Source organism: Python bivittatus, unplaced genomic scaffold (genome assembly GCF_059951505.1).
Source record: "Python bivittatus isolate LINGU-HERP-01145 unplaced genomic scaffold, Pbiv_v1 ctg000010_np1212, whole genome shotgun sequence".
Taxonomy (NCBI): domain Eukaryota; kingdom Metazoa; phylum Chordata; class Lepidosauria; order Squamata; family Pythonidae; genus Python; species Python bivittatus.
This window is the reverse complement of record NW_028277029.1, coordinates 4,351,433-4,372,460: the sequence shown is the minus strand read 5'-3', so window position 1 is coordinate 4,372,460 and position 21,028 is coordinate 4,351,433. Positions and strand designations below refer to the sequence as shown.

Below are 21,028 nucleotides of genomic sequence, written 5' to 3'. Positions count from 1 at the left end.
TGGGGACGAATGATTGACTTTAATTCTGCATTATACGGCATAGTGATTAAAAATCTGATTTGCACATCCTCCCCCCCCACCCCCGTTTTCTTTGCACAGGGAGTTTTGTGTGTGTGTGTTTTTTCCTTCCCTGTAGAAAAATTCAGGTGTTGAGATTTTTAAAAATGCAACTATTCCATTTCTGTCACGCCAGTCAAAATATTGAAAAATGGATAAAGTTTGCTCAGGGAAGGAAAGACGTGTGAAAGGAACTTAAGAAAATAATTGATTTGCCTATATTTGCAACAGTATGCAAAACGAAGCTTATAGAATTAGACAGAGAGAGGAAGTAAGACGCTTGCGCGCGTGAGACGTTCCCAGGAAGGTTAGCGGGACACGATTTAAAGATCAACGTCAGATCCACAGACGGAGCTGGTGGGTCCCTCTTCCATAGCCCCTCTTCCTGGCTTAAGGGTTAACCAGTTAAACCCAATTAAACAAGAGATATCTGCAGCTGGGTTAGATGGGAACAATTTGTGTCCAAGAGAAGAGTAGAATTCACATTAGGTGAACAGGCAGTGGTGCCTACAGTTTCAAAAAAGTCAAGATGGCGTCGGTGGCCATGCAATCAGTGCCACCCTCTTGACTTTTTTTCATGTGAACGTGGGTAGAACTCACAGACTTCATTATTCAGTGGGGCCAATCTAGGCCTCAAGGAGAGATGGAAGGGAGTTGCCTCGTTTCCGCGATCTCCTTCTCCTACTATTCTGAATCACGTTTCCCCCCCTAGAATGGCTCCTATCAGGATACTTGCGTTCCTGGCAGCGCTAACCATCTTGATCGATCTGCAACCCCCAAAAGTTTGGACGAAATGTTGCAGCCTGCAAAGTGCTGTTCGTTTATTTTTGCAAGCTGTTTCTCTTACCAAATCTTATCTTGGCGACCACCACCGCAGCGATTTGGGCAGGTCTGAATCCGATGCAACGTGGTGGGGGGTTTTTTTGTTGTTTTTTTGCCTCCAGTAATTATGAGTAAATATAAAATGCAAGTGAATTATTAATGCAAGTTATTTATAGTTAACTTCAGATAGCAACTAAAAACAGAAACTGGGCGAAAGGTTCGTTTTTCCTTCAGCGGAAGAGCTTCAGGTTCTTGAGCTATTGCGCTTGCATACGCTCATCATCATACATACATTCATATTATAGACGTGTGTGTGTATGTGTGCGTGCACATATACCTACACACATACATACACGCATGAATTTTAATGGCTTCGGATATATTTTTCTGCTCATTTAATTCAAACCAGCTTTGAGTTACAAGAAAGAAAAAAAAATAACTTGGCAGGCAACTTGTCCATATGCTCTAATTACTTTTGGTATTTTGAAAGAAAAAAAAGAAAGAAAGCTTTATGAGCGATATTAAATTGGAAAATGGATCCAGTTAAGACTTTGCTTTTGCATTTTAAATATGTATATTATACAGAGACCCTGCGTTCTTTAGGATCTTGGAAACCCGTCAAATGCTTGAGCCACAGAGTCACGGAGGTCAATCTCAGGATTCCTGCTCACGCCAGGAGAGGAGGACACGTCTTATCTGCCGCTTGGTCTTGGCTTGGCTTATTCCAGATTGGGTAGACTTTCTAATTTAATAAGGCACCTTTTCCTCCGCATGAAAACTGGAGGTGGTCCTAGCAGTCATGCATTCAACGCTTTTCATTTTTACGTAGAAAACGGAAGGAGTTGGATTATCCTGGAGCATCCATCCGGCGTTCTCTCTGCGCTTCTTTACCTAATGGAGAACCTGTAAGTTATGGAGAGGTACCACAGGCAAGCTTAATGGAGAGCAGTTAAATTTATTCGCTTTCCAGCTCCAGAATGAATGATCTGGTCACACCCGGTGCAGAGAAACACGGCAGTTTGGGGCCTGCGTAGTAAGGTTGAGTTGAAATGTTTTCCTCTCTGTCATTTGGCTGCGCTGATAGCAAAAGAAAAATTGCAGAAGAGTGTAGGGCTCCTGGGGTCTTTAGGTGATCCCCTCTTCTTGTCCTCTTTTCATGTTGACTCCGTTGTTGTTGTTATTGCTCAGAGGACTTGAACTTCACTGCAGTGAAATCATGTCACTGAGTTTTTCTTTTACGTTGCTGAGTTGTCCAGATGACCAGATCGCGGCTGAGAAATGATGGCTTTCTCCAGTCCTCTTTTGTGACCAGGGGAAAAGTCCCTCATTTTTTCTTTTAATGCAAATGGTACTTCCTAAAGCAATATATTACAGATGAACCCCTCCCCAGTCTTCTCCACATCTTCCTTCTCCTCTGCATCTTTTTGTCCCCAGATCTTCTGCGAAAGAGGGTTTGGAGGTAACATCACTTAAATCAACTTTATGGTGCCAAAAAGAGCCTTTATCATTCAAGGCAGTTCAAAACCTTACCCACAGCTGCGTTGGGATGAGATTTTTAGAAAACTCTCTCTGCAACCTGGCTTTGTCCATGCAAAGTGGGTGTCACTGAATCTATCACTCACTTTTATAAAGATATTTACATATGTTGCATAAGTCCCCCGTTAGTTAAATTCCTGGGCCACTCAGATTAATTTTATCTTCCCTCTTTATCATCTAACCTGCATGACATGGTCTCTTTGAGTGCTGTAAAATTGTGCATTACTCTTTGTGGAACCCATTAAGCGTCGATCACTTCGTCTTCGTTCCATGGTTGCTGTTAGCAGGGTTATCAGTTTGGTTCTTGCTGATCGCCGACTTTTGTTTTTATTGTTTTTATCATCTTATTGTCTTATTGAAATGTTCTGGCAACGGGCCAGGAGAAGGAAAGAGAACGTAACGTGTATTAGCACATCTATAAATTGGTGACAGGCTGTCAGAGGGGAAGGGAAATTGGGGGGGGGGTGAGATGGGTGGCTGTGCTGATAAATAGCTGTAGTTTTCAGGGGAGTTCAGCTGCTGCTTTATACCAGTTGCAATATCAGGGGTTGCATTTGGGGCAGTCAAGAACAGCTGGCAAGGAACAGCTGGGCCTGCTCAAAGCCACCAACCCTTGCAGGGTCCACGCCGGTGGAGATGTTCTTCTGAGCCTGGTCCCTCTTACTCTAGAGCAGTGTTTCTCAACCTTGGGAACTTTAAGATGTGCGGACTTCAACTCCCAGAGTTCCCCAGCCAGCCATGCTGGCTGGGGAACTCTGGGAGTTGAAGTCCGCACATCTTAAAGTACCCAAGGTTGAGAAACACTGCTCTAGAGTAAGCCTGTCTGTAGAGGCACCAGGATGGAAGGAGAACATTGCTCCAGCCCAGTCCATCTCTGGGGGAGATGGGCGGCATATAAATTTAACAAACACACGCATACTTTCTTAGCACCAGGTTGGGGAAAGCTGTCCTCACTTTTGAACCGTTATTCTGATGTTAGTTTAGCCATTCTTATACCGGGTGAGTTTTATACTTGTGCACTCATCATTACCAATCTATGGAGGAGAAAAATGAATCGCTCATCTGAAACTCGCGCATTCAAACTGCACAACCACTTAACAAATGTTTTAGGTCTGACTGAAATGAACATGATTAACATGTACTCAGAGGTATCCACAGGTGGGGGAGTTGGGGGGGAGTTATTGCATCACGTGTTAAAAAGGGGCAGACCTCTGATCCCCCTCCCGCCGAGGATGGTCTTCTCTTTCTGTGTGAAAATTTGGGATCTTGAGCTTGAATTTTTGGACTCCTTATCTAAATTTGGATAGTGTTCTCCGTACCCTTTGGGCAGACTGAAAAATATATATTCAGCTTACTGTGTTTGTCTTTCTTACTTAGAAAGGTACTCAATTTTATTTTTCATTGCTCTGTAACAAATTAATTTTTAGAAACCATCTTTTCCCATTAGTCGCAGCTCAGCTGTTTCTTCTTTCCCGTTAGAGATGCGTGAGTTATTCTGTTAAACAAAAGGTGAATGATTCCACGTATCATTTGGAAAAAAAAAAAACAAATTCCAACAGCTAATAGTAGCAGTGACTTTTTTTTGTCTTTGCATTTTTCCTTCCGGAAAAAAAAGAACAAATTAATATAAGAAGCATTACTTTTGAGAATACACTTTTTAAATAAACTTTGGCTCATTGAAATTCACATAGAATGAAACATGCGGGGCCATACTTAGGTCTATTTGAAGTTTTTGAAAAAGCGATCATCTTTGCTCTGTTTAATGGGGTTGCAGTGAACGCGTGGTCTGTGCAACAGCTGAGATTTGGTTTCCAAAAAGGGCTTGGAGATCCTTGATTTCCAAAAAGTGGATCCCACAGGGACGCAGCTCCAGGACCTGCCTCCATGGTAAAGAGACGTTACCTTTGCATTCCCGCAAGCTCTGAAGCATGTTTTGGAGGTCCGATTCTGAGGTTATACAATTAATGCTCAATATAACATTAATAAAGGATGCCAAACAGAGTAAATCATTTCATGATATTAAAAAGAAAATATGAATTTGCTTAATAGCAAAATCTCCACTATATAATTAGAGTTTATACTTGTTAAAAATAGAAGACCCCCCCCCCAAATTTAAATAAATCTTTAATTTCTGACTTCCCCCTTCTTTGTTCCCCACCCTATTTACAGGATCTGTTGGTGTCAGCCTTAGAAACCATACTCTAAGTGTTTGCATTTACCTGGCTGTGCAAGGGGTGCGTACATGTGTGATATGTATCGAAGCCATTCTTGCTTGAAGTTAGACAAACTTCTGTTATGTATGTATACTGTTAGTTTTGCCATTACTGCATATTCTCCAAGTTTAAGATCCCCATCTGGTTTTTTATGTGCGTTGCCCTGTGGACACCCCTGGATCCTGATTACTGCTTCACCATCTCATCTTTCCCTGATCCCCACAGCAGAGAAAGACATCGGTAGGTACGCCAGAGGTCTCACAAGTGTATCACTGTGCCAGAGACCCTCCTCCTCCTCCTCCTCCTCCTCCTCCTGGGTTGGAAAGCCCCAAGGAGAATCTGGGACCCTCCATGGACAAAGGAACGAGAGCCCCTTCCCATCTCCCTTGGAAGGAGACCTGCTGCGGCCACCCCTTCCTCTGGAGCCAAGGAAGAGGCTGGGGATGGTCCCGAGTGAAGCACTTCAAAATGCGGGCAGCTCTCCTGGGCCTCTGGACACAGGCTTTCCCAAGGGGCTTCTGAGAGCAAAAGTCAGGCACTTATCAAAACCTGCCCTGTCCTGGTCAACCCATTGGGTTGTGTCTGAAAAACTGGCCCTTTTCTAAGTGAGTTTCTAGATTCAAGTTTGCAAAAGCAAAGTAGGGTAATTGGTCTGTGTTCTTGCTGGGGTGGTGCCATTAATGGAGATCATTACTTGAATTTTCCTAAGGTTTGATTTTCTCTGGTTTTTTATTGGGGTAGTAGGGAAGGGTCAGCAACTGGGATGTCCATTCAATATAGGGAGAGAAGAGAGAAATAGCATAAGGTCATGCTGAGGAAATGTGTTATGAACTTTATATTTCTAGAAATATAAACGTAAAAAATACACACGCCTCACATGTTATATGCCTTTTTTGTATGGTGGGGATAAAAACACAGCCTGGCTCAAAACGGACGTTTAATGAACTTTCCACTAAACTGGTTGAGGTCTGATCATGTTGTAGATTATGAATTTCTATCATGAAAAGGATAGTTATTTGATTCCTCATTGTGACTGGATTCTGCATCCCAAGTTAGGAAAGGATGCTCGTTATGATTTCTTCGATAGTTATCACAATAATTTGGAGTTGGGTATCACGTCTCCCGACTTGGAAAAGGGGTCCTGTTGTCTGTGGTGGCATCTATAGGTACTTTGTGTTGCCCTGGTATGAAACAGTGTATGACCAGAAATGTTATCCATGGTATTTTGGAACAGCAGCCTATTTACCTTACTAACGTGATGATTTTTTAAATAGTGAAATCCCCAATGGATGACTAAGAGTAAGCTGATCTTATCCCTACACATTTCAGTGTTGAGGAAAGCATACATTTTTTTCCTTATGATCATACACAGGCAGATTAATTTTCTTTTAAGGTTAAATGGCTGATAGGTTCTATAATTATCTCTGTCGCTGAAAGATTAGGAGAATAAGCCCGTAGATTGATAGCAGCGTCACTCAGTGTGTTGTAAAGGGTGATCAAAAGACATCTGATGTATTACTCCCTAGATCAGCCTATATCCTCCTCCCTGCAAGGAAAAAAATAGGGAGAGCTTGAAGAGCAAAAGTCTCATGGCCACTTCCACTACCTGTTGAAAAGAAAGTCCAATTTCCACTTTAATTTAGAGTTCTATAAATTAAGCAACTTGTTTCTTTAGCAGTAAAGCATTTTCAAGTTATGTTATTTTGCGCTGTACGGTTTTGTTTTAGGTTTTTCCATCCCGCCTTTATTATTTTTTATAAATAACTCAAGGTGGCCAACATGCCGAACACGCCTTCCTCCTCCTATTTTCCCCCCAACAACAACCCTGTGAGGTGGGCTGGGCTGAGAGAGAGGGAGCGGCCCCAATTCACCCAGCCGCTTTTCATGCCCGAGGCAGGACTAGAACTCACCGCCTCCTGGTTTCGAGCCTGGTGCCTTCACCACTAGACCAAACTGGCTCTCATATATTTTCATATTTCACATAGTTTTGTTGGACTGGGGAGTTTCAGTTCTGTAGAAGTCAAAGCATTGACGAAGAATAAAAAAATAAAATAAAGTCTGCCCTTTAACACCTGTTAAGAAACAATGTCGTAGATAATGCACTGGTGAGCTACGGAGGTTATCAATTCCAATGCAAAGTTTGAAAAAATAACTTTCGAAATTTCATTTTTGGGGGTCAGTTTTTCTCTTCTTTTTTTCCAGTGCATGTTTCAGGCTCTTCGGGTTGGGGAGGAGGCTAAGCAGCACCCTATTTCTTTTAATCTGGTAATCTAAGTAGAAGTAAACCAAAGCGATGATACGTCTTCTCTTAAAATGACTTGGGTTAGTTTTTTTTTTTAATTTTCCAGCGATGAATCTAGAAAAGGACATCAGGAAGAATTAAGGATTTTTCAAAACAGTGGTATGGGAAGAAAAGGGTCCTCCACATCTAACTAATTTTTATTGACCTCTTTAAACAGCCAGGTTTTAGACACAGATTTTTGCATTGGTACCACATCGATTAATCTTCTCTGATGCTTCGTTTTTCGAGCCAGCCTGTCTTCGACACCTCCCAGCTCCTGACCTGAAATGTGTTAGTTGCGCTCCGGTGTCAGGAGTATTTAAAGAAACAATACTTTAAAATGGGAGTAACTAAAGATGAGCTTAAGCTGGCTCTTCTTTGGGCTAGAGATGCAACAAAGACGCTGACATAAAAATCAGTTACGGGAGCACGTTGATGGCATGGCTAAGGGATAAGTACATCTCTGATATCTGCTAGCTCTATTGTACCAGCCTGGCTTTTGATACTACACCGAGGAAATCTGTAATAATGGTCTGAGAGGCAAATTGAAGTTCCCATTCCACTGAAACATTTGTATTTTTAAGCAGAATACAAATGCATTCGTGTATCTTCCTTACGGAAATAGGAAAGAAGTGAGGGTAACATTAATAAAAATAAATTCCTGATTGAGTTTTATTGGGCCACGCAAAGGCCATGCACTTGCATGATGCTCACTGAAGGTTTCCGTACAGATAATATTCCACAATGCCATCTGCAATCAAATGTTGTTCTGCTTCAGCTGAATTCAGCTAGTGATTAAACAACTTCTTTGGGGCATTCTCGTTGAACAAGTTTCATTAAAGGAATTTCGTGAGAAATTTAGCCATCCTCATTTAGCTGAGTGGGGCTTTTGCAGGATAACGCCCTTGAGAATTATTATTAATAGAGTGAGAATCGGAATAATAGAAAGTAACTTGATCGAATGTGCGGGACTGGAGCAATTTAGTTTGATAGGAGGAGGACAATGAACCTGCCTCTGAAGTTTTTAATTTAACATGCACTTTATTGTTCAACCATAGGCCACTTCAGTGATGTGCTGCTTGATAAATTGCAGTTAAATAAAATATGAGATGCTGATGAATAACCAAAAGAACACTTTGTGATTTCTCCGATCAGTCTCCATGGCACTTCCCCAGATCATCTTTTTCAAAGAAGCATTTCTCAACTTTGGAGCCATGACAGCTCTGTTTTCCTAATCCGTACATAATGCGCTTCTCCTGTTTCCGAAAGCGTTCCCCCAGATCCTACAAGCTATGTGGGAAGTTGGCAACTATGGTGTTCTATTATTTTGTCACACTTTCCTTTAATCACCGGCTTAGATGCCTTAATAAGTTACTGTCTGGGTCTTAGTTACCTTCTGAAGTTGAGAAATAGGTTTTTAAAGAGCAGCTCTACGACGCAGCTGGAAGGACTGGCCCTTCGTTTTCTTCGATGGCAGCCACAGTAACCTTGTCTTGCATGGCGTTCCGGGCACAGAGCGCGTCATCCAGATGCCTTTAGCCTGACTATCCAGCCTCAGTTACCCTGAACGTGACCTCGCCATTCCCACAACTGGAAAGCCATTTGAGGGTGTAACGTCTCACGTTCATGCATGGCCAGATCTGCTGCTGAAACAAATTGCACGTGTACGTGTGCCCTGACTATTTCAATGACAACGCTTGAGCTACGCTCTTCCTTCTCAAACACCGTGGGAGGAGATCTGTGCTAGTCTGCGGTAGCAAAAATCAGGAAGAGTGGGGTAGCACCTTGACACCTACTAAGATGCATGAGAAATTGTATTAAAAGGCATTAAAAGCGTGTGCCTTTTAGTATAATTTATTAGCCAGAAAAGGTGCTACCGGACTCCTCCCGATTTGGGGCTACTCTTCCCTTTTAAGCAGAAGTTGAATAAACCCAGGAATTCCATTAATCAGCCAAGTGCATTTGACGACTTTTCTCTAGTATCCCTTATTTCTGCTATTATGGTAACCAAAATGAATACTTCAGAGAAAACTAAAGTGCTAATTATAGCTAAAGAGGTCATTTACAGGAGGTTAAATTGGTTTAATTAGAATTTATTTGAAGGTTACATCGGAGTACAAAGAGATGTTAAGGGGTTAACCCATAAGAGATTACATTGCAGTCAGTGTTCTGTTACAGTTTGAATTAATTTTTCCCCATGGGTTTTTCACATTCTAATTTTCAACTAAATGAGACATCTGTTTCAGAAAAGGAAAATTTGCTATGGTTGTCATAGCAACTATCATTCGGTAAGAAAATTATTCCAAGAGTTATTTTACAACAGAAAGGCCGAAAATCAGGACATAAAGCAGCATCCAAGAGCGGGTAGAAATTCAATCTTTTTGTATTTGACCTGTGAAAGTTGTTCATACATTTTTAACATAAGGTTAATTATACCATAAACAAATCCTCTTGCTATCCAGTTTTTCTCCACAGAGCTTTGCACAGAGCAAGCGCTCTCTGTGATAGCATGAACATGGAAGGCGAAGTGCGGAGACCCATCGGCTCCTTTTGGGGAAGAAGGCCTCCAAAGGTTTCGTTGCTTTCAGGCTTCGTCATGAACATGTTTCGTAGGCGAAACAATTCATGGGCATTTAGCGTAGTAGGTATATCTCTCTAAAAAGATGCCTTTTTGCTCAAGGGCCTTTGATTTGCTGAAATCTCAGTTCTTAACGAACTGAAAGCATCATAAATAGGCCACGTCTTTTAAAAAAAAAAGTCACCCGGAAGAAATCTTAAATCTCTCCTGGCTACCACATTCTGCAAATTCAAGGCAAGGGGGCTTTTCAGCGAAGAGTCAAAGGGTTTTCAACTTGTGGGGTATCAAACACGGAGAAATGAGCAGGGGCTTTGGAAATGCCGGGAAAGAACTGGAGACTGAAACACCAAATCTTCCCCAAGGCTTCATTTTTTCCTGCCGTATTTCTGCCCCTCTCAAGGTTGTCATGAGAGAAACAGCAGAATGGCAAATGTGTGAGTTTTAGCGTGGTGTGTGTTTGGAAGAACAGCTCCAGGATGCATAGTCTGGCAGATCCTAACTCCAGGTACCGCTGCTTACAAAGAACAAGAGGGAAATGAGAATTTCCCTTCTCCCAATTAAGTAGATTGTTATATCCACAAAGGAAAACACGTTTTCCAAGAACAGGGAACATCTTGTGAATGTTAGGGTTGAGGATAGCAATGGAGTTATGTATATATTTCTTCAATTCCTTAGGAGTCATAAAGCTTTTGTTGTTTTCAGTACCATGGAAATATCACTGAATGATGTTCCCCTACTTTTAAAAAAAGGAAAAAAATCAGTTGTTTATCCAGTAAAACAGGACCTGTGTTTTTAAAGTACAATATAGGATCCTGTGTACTATCTGGTGTCCCTGGAAGCAGATGAACATCTCCATTTCATTTTTTAAAAATCAGTTTAGCTCATATACATCGCCACGTGCTTCTAGGTGGAAATTTCAGTGGCAAGGTCTGTAGAAGGCTATGGACTTCGATAAAGAGACTCAAAGTATCTTGGCTTGGGAATTAGTGGAAGCTCAGCTTGTTTTGTGCAAATGATTTGAATGATATTAACGTTGGTATTAATGAAGAATCTATGCTCTTGGATCAGCCATTGTCAAGCTAGGTAGCCAGAATGGTCTGGACTAAAGTATTTCTGGGCACTTGATTGTTACTCATGGATAGGAACAGCCTTACTCAACCAATCTGTCTGTTAGTATCCTCACTAGATTGGATTCCTGTCATACGTGGGGCTAGAAGCTTCAACCATTTCCAAATTCAACTATGAAAATTCTGGCTGACTTCTGTAGGGGGAAATGATGGGTCATCAGTTCTAATATTCATTACCAAGCCAAGTGTGAGATCCTAAGTTTATGGGTAAAACTCTAATGGATTGGGAACCAAAAATATGGAGGGGTGTCTCCATAATTAGTCTACTGATACATCGATCATCGGAAAGGACCCTTTGTTCATGTCCTTTCCATGAGCAGTTTGTCATCTCTCTGATTTTAGGAGGCTGGCATCAATGTGTAACACTGAAGCATTCCTACGGGACACGGGCATTTTCATATTTGAAAGATGCATTTTTATATTTTAAATTTTAAACCTGTGTTTTTCCGTATGAGAAAAGGCCAGAACTTTTAGGACTCTTTAGCCTGGAAAAAACCAACTGATGGCGAACATTATTGATGCCTATAAAGTCCTGCATGGCCTGAATAAAGTGGACAGGGAGGATGTTTCTCTCTTTCTCCAGACAAAAGCACCAGGGCTTCTCCAAAGAAGATGCTTGGAAAGAGGGAGAGAAGATAAATGAGAAGGAGTTCTTCTCCCAGAGCAAAATGAATGCGGAATGAATTCCTGCAAGATGATAGCCAGTGACCTCACTTCAGATGGTCACTCGTACCCTACTTACCTCACAATTGGACTACTACAATGTGTTCTACGTGCGGCTGCCCTCAGACCACCCGGAAGCTACAGCCAGTCCAAAATGCAGTGGGACGGGCAGTGATGGGTGCACCTCAATACACTCGTGCATCATCAGTGCTCCGTGCGTTGCCCTGGTTGTCAGTCGGCTTCCGGGTGCAATTCAAGGTCCTGTTTGTCACCTGGGAAGCCCTTCCTGGCACAGGGCCCAGTTATTTGAGGGGCTACCTTTCTCCAGTGGTTCTGCTCATCCAGTAAGATTGGGCAGAGTGGGGACACTCTCAGTCCCTTCAATGAAAGGGACCAGATGGGAACATCCCCAGTACCTGCCCTGAGCATTAAAGGAAAACTGGAGCAGGAGCTGAGCCCAGAGTTAATCGGCCTAGCTTCCCACAGTCCATGCAAGCCCCCCGAAAGTCAAGATGGCAGCCACGTGCCACGCACGTAAAAAGCAGGCACAGCTTTGATCACTGTCACGGCTGCCATCTTGACCTTTTTGACCATCTGATTGTGTGTAAGAAGAAACAGCCTAGGAGAAAGGAGAGAGAAAGTGACAATTCCCTGGAGTGAACCTTTTTGTTTTTTTAGTTTTCCACTTCAGTACCAGATTTCAGTTACCAAAATAGCAACCACTGTCTAACTTCTATGGTTGACTACAGTTTGCCTGAAAATAAAGTAAGCCATTCTAAAATCCACAGTGAGGCAACACCTTAATTAGAATTGACCTAATTATGAACAAGGTTTGAAGAACTCCATATCTAGCAAGCTGTAACAGGGTGTTTAGAAGTTGGTGAACCCTTCTGAATTTTCAATATTTCTGCATAAATCTGACCTAAAACGTGATCTGTTCTCCACACAAGTCCTAGAACTAGATAAAGAGAACCCAGTTAAACAAATGAGTCAAAAACATCATATTCGTTCATTTATTTATTGAGGAAAACGATCCAAAGCTACATATTTGTGTGTAGCAAAAGTATGTGAATCTTTGCTTCAGTAATTGGTGCACCCCCCTTGGGCAGCAATAACTGCAGTTAAATGTTTCTGATCATCATTGATCAGTCCTGCACATTGGCTTGGAAGAATTTTAGTCCATACCTCCTTACAGAACAGCTTCAGCTCAGGGAGGCTGGTGGGCTTCCTTGTATGAACGGCCCACTTCAAGTCCTTCCACAACATTTCTGCAGGATTAAGGTCAGGACTTTCACTTGGCCATTCCAAACATTAACTTTCTTCTGCTTTAACCATTCTTTGGCCATACAACTTGTGTGTCTTGGGCCGTTGTCTTGCTGCATGACCTACTTTCTTTTGAGCTTCAGTTCACGGACAGATTCCCTGACATTCTCCTGTACAATTTGCTAGTACAGCTCAGAATTCATAGTCCCATCAATGTTGGCAAGCCATCCTGGTCCAGAGGCAGCAAAACAGACCCAAACCATGATTCTGCCACCACCATGTTCCTTAGGTGGGTAAGGTTCTTATGCTGGAATGCAGTGTTTGCCTTTCACCAAACATAACACTTTTTATTCAGGTCCAAAAGTTCTCTTTGGTCTCATCCGTCCACAGAACATTCTTCCAATAGCCTTCTGACTTATCCACACGGTCTTTAGCAAATTGTAGACAGGCAGCCATGTTCTTTTTGGAGAGGGGTGGCTTTCTCCTTGCAACTCTGCCATGCACACCACTGTTGTCCATTGTTCTCCTGATGGTGGTCTCATGAACACTGACATTCACAATGCAAGAGAGGCTGTTAGTTCCTTAGACCAGGGTTCCTCAACCTTGGCGACTTGAAGATGTGTGGACTTCAACTCCCAGAATGCTGGCTGGGGAATTCTGGGAGTTGAAGTCCACACATCTTCAAGTCGCCGAGTTGAGGAACCCTGCCTTAGACATTATCCTGGGATTCTGTGTGACCTCCCAGAGTATTACACACCTTGCTCTTGGTTGGTTGACCACTCCTGGTGACTAAGTGTCTTCAGAAATCTCCATTGTTTGAGCCATGACATACTTGTACATATCTGTGTTGTGAAGATCAGACATTGATAGTGAATACAGGTAGTCCTTGTTCAGCAACCACAGTTGGGACTGGCAACTTGATCATTAAGCGAAGCGGTTGCTAAGTGAAACAGCAACTGTGCTTACAAACTGACTTCAGTTTTCCTTTGCTTTATAGACCGGCAAAGGTCCTAAATGCAAGGATTGGTCATAAAGTTACTTTTTCACCACTGTCATAACTGCGAACAGTCGCTAAACAAGACAGTCGCTAAATGAGGACTACCTGTACCCAGAATTCTGTTCTTTAAATAAGGCAGGAGCTGCCACACTCACATCAGATTATCATTACATTGACTGAAATCTCCCCTTCAAATGAACTGATAATTGCAGAGGTTCACATACTTTTGCCACACACAAATATGTAGCTTTTTAAATCTGAGTTTAAATTGTTGTAAAGCTTTAAAGACGTTTTTTTAGAAGTTTTAAACATGTTTAAAGTTAAACTATTTTTGAGCTGTGTTTAAAATTATTTGAAGCACTGCATTGTCGTGACTCAGAATTTCAGAAGCAAGATAAATCAGTTAATACGTGGGCATTTTGGAGTCATAAACTGTAAAGCAAATCACTGAAGAGATAGAAGGATCAAGGACTGGAAGGATGCGTGTCACGCAGACAATGGGAGATCCTGCAGACCTGCCTGCCTTTGCTAAAAGCACATCTAAATTTGAACATTCACAGACAATTGGGTGTTCTACTGCATGGCTCCAATTGAAAAAAAAACATGTAGAATGGAAGTCCATATAGAAATATAGGGACTTTAAGCTTGGGTTTCTTCCTGTTCCAGTGATTCTGTGTTCTCCCATCCATTCCTCCCCAACTTTATGGGGAGGCTGTTTCTCTGAGCCCCATTTTTAGTCAGAAAAGTATCTGGACAAGGAGAAGTGAGGCACCTCTTCCTGAAGATGCCTGAAGAAGCTCCCTGCAAATTGCATTTCAAGGGCCATTTGCCTGCATAGCTGCTGTGGTCAACTTAAAGCTCTTCTGCATGAAATGGTTGCTCACACACAACTAGACACGTGTTGTCTATCTGAAAAGAATTTTCTTTTTACTTTCTGATCTTGTCTTCCAATTTTCGAATCTTTATCTCATTGCCTGGAAGACGATACTTTGCTCCAGGGGTGACCCCAGGGTATAATTGAAAAAAGTCAAGTTGATGGCCATGATGATGCAATCAAACCTCTGTGTTTTTTAATTGTTGTGTGTGTGACCCACGTAAAAAACAGGCAGAACTTCAATCACACAGTCACAGCCACCATTTTGACTTTTTTTTAATTAGATCCTGGGGACACCCCTGCTTTGCAACACGGACCAGGAGGCCACTAGCTGTTTACAAATTGATGCAAAGAGTAATATGGCCAAAGGCCTGGAAGAGTTGGTAAAAGTGGGAAGAAAGTATATGGTGCCAATATCAGATGGACTTACTTGAAGGAAACAGGTTCGACGTGAAGCACATTGTGTCCTCCATTCCCCTAAAAATGTTTAGGGGCAGAAGAGGGGGAACATTATTTTCTTCTACGGCTAAAAAAAGTATTGTGCACCAGTATTAACTCGTGTGCAAATGCCCACTGATTTTCGGCCCATAGTGAAAAAGATGGTTGAATTTGTGGATTAGAAATGTGTTCATCTGATCTTTATAAGCATCTCATTCTGATAGTCAGGAGGAAGGAGACTTTAACAGGGCACGGAGAACAGCTGCAGAGAAAGAAAGAAATAAATCAAGGGGTGGGCGAGGCATGATCCTTGCAAGAGCATCTTTAAAGAAAAGGAAGGAACAGTTTTGAAAGATTTCTGCCGTCTCTCCTTCCGTTCTAGTAGATTCTTGTGCCAGATGAGACTAACCCTCTCTGAAAAATAGTTTGTATTCAGAATCGCTCTCGGTGTGCATATTTTTACATATATTTGTGTAATCTTGATAGAATTTCAAAGGTATACATTTAAAAATCAGAAAAAGTGCAGACAACATAATTTTTCTGAAAACGCTAGTGATGCATCTGTGCTATGGAAACATTCATTACAGCTTTGAGGGCATTTTCTTTGGGTTTTGTCACGCAATGTACAAGGAAGAGTTCAGAAGACTTTTTTTTTTTTCAAAGAATTCTCTTTGTTTCTTTTTGATGCAGAAAAGGAGTTGTTGAAGGCTTCTCCAGAGAAGCATCTGTGAAGAATGCATAGCTGATATTTAACAGGCGAATGCTGCACTTACTATAAAGCTTATAAAACCATATCAGCCTGTTTGTGATATGAAAACCAACGCATTCCATTTTTGATGCAGTTTTGGTTATTAACATTGCAGCAAAGTGAGCGTAGTGAATCTCGTATCAGACGCCAGAAGAACGTGGCGTATATTGATTTACTGAAAGTACTAATGACACATTTCAGATTTTGGAGGCTGGAGGCTAAAAAGGATCAGACCAACAATCTTCCTGCGTCTGATATGACCCAACGTCTTGGACTGGAACCAACATATCCCAGCCAGCTTAGGAAGACGTCCCCTCCCATCCCACAACAGGATATCTACTTAAACAGAGCTACCTTTCTTAGCAATCCATTTCTCACCTGGGTTGGGGGGGCTGGCATGAAAGGCCTACCCCCACCCCTCTCTGCTCCAGACCCCTCACCCCAGCCAGAGCAGGCGGCCTCTCCTTGTTGGGGCTGGGGGGCTCTGCGGGACCCTAAGCCATTGCAATGTCGTCAGAAGACCTGCCCTGGCGTGCTTTAGTTTCTCAAATCCCTGCGGAACAGGCTATTTGCCAGGGAAGCTGTTCCGTTCATTAAACATCCCTTAAATGGAAGTGTCTGTTTTAATAGGTCAATTTACTAAGGTAAACCCGAGCAACTGATTAATTGAGTGTAGATGTGTCAAGGGTGAACGTGTTTGTATATGATTTATTGCATATTTTGGTTTCTAACGTTTTTCTCTGGAGCAGAGGCAAGGACGGAATTCTTTCAGATGGTTAGTCCTCGTTTGGCTTCTTCTCAGGAGATTTGCTGCTAAATAATCACTACATAATAGTCCCAGTCATCTTAATTAAAAGAGGGATAAAATAGATGCGAATTTAAGGCACCTTGCATCTTGTCTTTGGGAGTACCGAGGTATTCTGAGTCTCGGCTACTTTATTTGCTACTGTGCTGCTTCCGTATTAAACGAGTCGCATATCCGCCAACTTGATGCTCATCTTCTTCTTCTAACGTGGCTAGCATGAAGCCATGAAGTGGGTCTGTGTTAATAGAGTAGCCACGTTTGGAAAGGTCCACTGTTATGCATGAAAAGAAAAGAAAGCTGTGTCTGTCAAAATAGCTCTGTAAATAACTTCTTACAGGAAGACGGGTAGCCATTTGGGGAAAGCCCACACGAAGCACTCTTTGGGGAGGGGTGTCCGCAGGGTGGTCAGAACAGCCAAGATGCTGGCCACACGCGTGCCATCGAACCCTCGCCCCCCTTTTATGCGCGTCCGTGCTGAAACGGGCTGGGCTGCCTTGGGTCTGCGGGATCCGGATGAACTGAATGGTAATTATAACGCACTTGATTTAGTCCATTCCAAACCGAACACATCTTACTATAACTTCCTCTGGGTGTTTTTAGGATAACGTCACCCTACGACAATCATTCTATTTTCCTGGCTTGTTTAAAAAAGCCCAAAGAGGGAAAAAAATAAGGGGGTGGGGGCAGAAACAGCTCTGCAAGCACAAAAGAAGAAATCATTCGGTGTCTCCTGTGTGTTTCAGATTAGTCGTGTAAAACGCTTCCTTCAAGGAAACGTGACTTTTCACAGGTGTTTTACGCGATTGAACTCACCTTTACGAAAAGACGATTCAAATACGTAGGAGAATAAATACGGGCACCCCAAACAAGGCATGTTACAGTACTTTAGGGGTCATTTATACGAGATCAGACATGCTAACATTGGTAAAAGCATGATACCCCTTTGCTTATCTATGAATATTCTTTGAAGGTAAGCATGGCAATGTTTTCAGATTACGTGGGTGTCCCTGCATTGTAAACTTGCTCAGAGCTGCAGTTTCAGGCACACCTTTTTGTAACGCTTGGGTTGGCCTCTTAAGCACATTGCTGCTGTGTGGATTCAGGACCTTCCTTTGTGCTGGAGCTTAGCTGGCTTAACCACAGCATGTGTGAAACACTGAAGACCATCTTCCCCTTTCTTTGGCAGGCAACCTTGGTTTTATGGCTGGGGCTTTAATCTTCCGCGAGGCCAAGCACTCTTAGAGAAATGGAACCTAATTCCAGATGGAATAGATATTCTTATAACACATGGACCGCCTCTTGGTAAGAAAATACTGAAAAACGCTTATCTGGTTCAGCTCCGTTTATGTGTCTCTGCTGCGTCCTTAGGGACAGATAACAGTTTTGAGTCTTTGCTTTTCCATGTCGTTCCTGTAAATTGGTGTGATTCTGCAGTGCTGTTGCCTACTTACTGTCCTAATATTTGTAAACTGTCTTGATAGAATTGGCCTGCATTAGTCATTGAGAATGAAATAATTCAAAGTTAAAGCTGAGTTAAATTTGCTTTGCATGTCTTTGCCAAATATTTAAAATATGTCTCACTGCAAGGAAACACCATGTCTGCCAACTCAGAGCGTCATAAGTTAATAATTATATTCCTCAAGTGACCAGGGCAACATTAGGCACTTTGGAGGGCATCCATAGTCCGTAGTAAAAAAATCCAGATGGTGGCCACAACTTGTGACTGAAGCCCTGCCCCTTTTACACGCAACATATAAAAAGGAGGTGGGGCTTCAGACCAGTTCCATCTTGACTTTTTTGACACTCCCTCTGGAGATCCCCCCGGATCCTTTATCTCATACCCAACTCTCATTTCCTGCCTTTCTCTAATCCTGTTTACAGTAGTTGCAATGAGCACCTGGCGATTGGCAGAGTTGGCTCTGTCCTGTGCTTTCGGCTCATTCATTTAAGGGTCTGAACAAACCCTCTGCACTCAGACACTCAACTGATCCCTGTAATGACAGTCTGGATTTTGCAGTTAGGATCTGTTCTTCCTCTCCTGCGTATTGAGTGAGACCCTGAATTAAAAGGAGAAAATTCCCACCTTTTTTTCTCTCTCAACTGCTGTTACAGGCAGTTGCTTCTGGCCGGAAGGAGATGCCAAAGATTATGGAGCATTAAGCTTCTGTTTTTAAAAGTTCCTGGCCATTCATGCAAGGGAGCAGGGGTGGCCACAGGACGTTGTCAAAAGGAGTCAAAGTGATGGCCATCACTGTGCAGTCGAATCTCTGCAGATCCCCTGAGAGTGCACAATTCTTTTTACATACTTCTAAATATTGATTGAAGGAAGAGAATCCATTGCATGTAATAGGAAAAAATTAAGAGGCTCTACTCACTACTTTACTTACAGCCCTTTCAGTTTGCCAGGAACCCCGAGAATAGCAACCGAAAGACCCCTGGAGCCCAGCAGTTGCTTTGGGTCCATGCGGAGGTTCAAACTCTCTTGGTGGGGATGGGGGTTGCCACCTTTTTATACTTTCCAGAAGAGACAGGGAGTATAAACAATAACTCCTGGAGATGACTTGGTGGTGGCTCATCTCATCAGGGACCGATTTGTAACTGTTGACTGTGGAAGTGCTGCCAAGACAGGGTCCCTAGCCACAGTGCCTGGGATGGTCTGTGACATATCTGGTCAATACCTTGTGCATCCAGGTAAGTGATCCTTTGCTAGGAATGGGTTGGCCTTCAGTAGGCAGCTGTCGGTCTCCTCCCCTTGGCAGATTAGGACGTCTTCTTTATCCAAATTGTCACGAGCAGAGTGCAGAGAAGAGGCAAGCAAAGTGATTAACAATGCAAGGATGCAGTCCCCAAAGCTTGCGAAGTAACTTATAAGAGCACATAATGGAAGACTTTACAACACAAAACTTGCTCACCTATCCATCAAGCCCTTCAGGTGGTAACACTTGCTACACAGAATAGAATAATTCTCATAACCCTTTCTACACAGGCATGTCTTCTCTTGCCCGTGGAAAAAGGGCTTCCAACCACGCTCTTCGCCAGTTTTCCCTACTGCAGATTCAGCCCCTCCAAGACTTGTAATTCCGGATCCGTCTCTGATTGATGAATTGATCGGGTTCCATCAAGTTGTTTTTGACTCCTAGTGACCACATAGAGAGACAGCCTTTTAAAGATTTGGAGGGGGGGAGAATATTAATTTGAACTGCCCCCATTCTTACTTCATCCTTTGTCCATGTAACTTTTTTCCCACTTTTTCCCATTTTAGTCAGTAACCCAGTAAGCAAGAGTTTGTGGAACCACCTGGAATGCTGAATAACTCTTGGCATTCTATTTTACTGATTATTTTTGCTGCCTTGAATGGGAAGTTCTGATCCTTCGGGTCATTTGCGGACTCTCTGGGGCTTGGGACTGTGGTCTCTCCAAAGGGAGCTGAGGTGTGGACGTAACAAGTAGCAGCAAGTGGCACTTAGTAACCCCAGGTGGGGATGTCTGTTTGCATCAAAGCCACCACCAGCTATTTCCTCAAGACACAGAATATCACAAAGCGTGTGAAAAAATACATGCAAATGCATGTCAAGTGCCTGGATGGGAGGGTTAAGCTCTTCTCCTTAGATAAGCAAGACGAGATCCATAGATAATGGGAGGGAGAAAATATCAATATACCCATTCACTGATTTCATTTTATTGTAAGCGGGCCAAAAATGAGCAGGTAGAGCCTTTTCAGACTAACAGATTTTATTATTATCCCTTTTAATAAACTTCGTTCATGTGAGCATCATGATCACTGCTTTGTCAAGGAAACCAGACCCTTCAGCTGCCTTAGGAGTTGCTTCCCCAGTTATTTAAGAGCTAGAATAATCCACTGGCTTGTGTAAACATAAATTATGGGTCGGATGTTCACATTTCAAAGCCAATCTCAGCCATAGGAGATTAGTCAGTGCAGTCACTGTATAGTCAGTGCAGACAAGCTAGCATCAGTTCAAACGGTTCATAATCACTCAACTTCACTCTGCATTTGCACAGTTAAATCTCCTATAGAAAATAGTAGGGTTGAAAACTGCTTTCTGTTACCTAGACAATTTCCTACCGTGATCTGAGTGAGAATGACCTCTGCAAACTGGGGTTATAATTCCATTTTTATCCTTTCTTGAGATTTCTTCAGTTCCAGATGTTTATCTGCTATTCTTGCTAATCCGTGTAGGTGAACTGATGTATGTGTCGCCTTGCTAAGAAAGCAAACTTTTCTGTCCCTCAACGTTCTTTTCAGATTACAGTTTTTGTGAAAGTTTTGTGGGTTTTCAGCAGGTGGCCCTAAAAATGCCCCTTAGACTGGAAGGTGAAATGCATTCTAGACTCCAAGAATATGCTGCGGCTCCCTCTTTCGTAAGACCCACACGACAGCTTTTCTCTTCTCCGTAAATCCCAAGGGATGCAGCTAATTGAATCCTGATGTTTGTGTTAAATTATGGCCAGCTTTGGAGCTTTAAGCAAAAGGGGTTAACTACAAAAGTTTCTTTTTAACAGCCAAACTTTAAAAAACTTTTCAGAAATAATATAGTAGAATCTGTGGAGATAACAGTTAAATTGAAGTTACAAATCCCAAAGATGAGAGCTAAATTACCAAGCTAA

General features: G+C 42.4%; 1 protein-coding gene across 9 annotated transcripts in view; it reads left to right on the top strand.

The window, feature by feature from the left end:
- MPPED1 (metallophosphoesterase domain containing 1) overlaps nt 1-21,028 on the top strand; it is a 92,903-nt gene that overhangs the window by 57,479 nt on the left and 14,396 nt on the right. For all 9 annotated transcript variants that reach the window (XM_088151293.1, XM_088151659.1, XM_088151550.1 and 6 more), the window contains one exon: nt 17,589-17,704. In XM_088151293.1, coding sequence (XP_088007419.1) covers nt 17,589-17,704 — 116 coding nt within the window. The remainder of the gene's footprint in view (nt 1-17,588; nt 17,705-21,028) is intronic.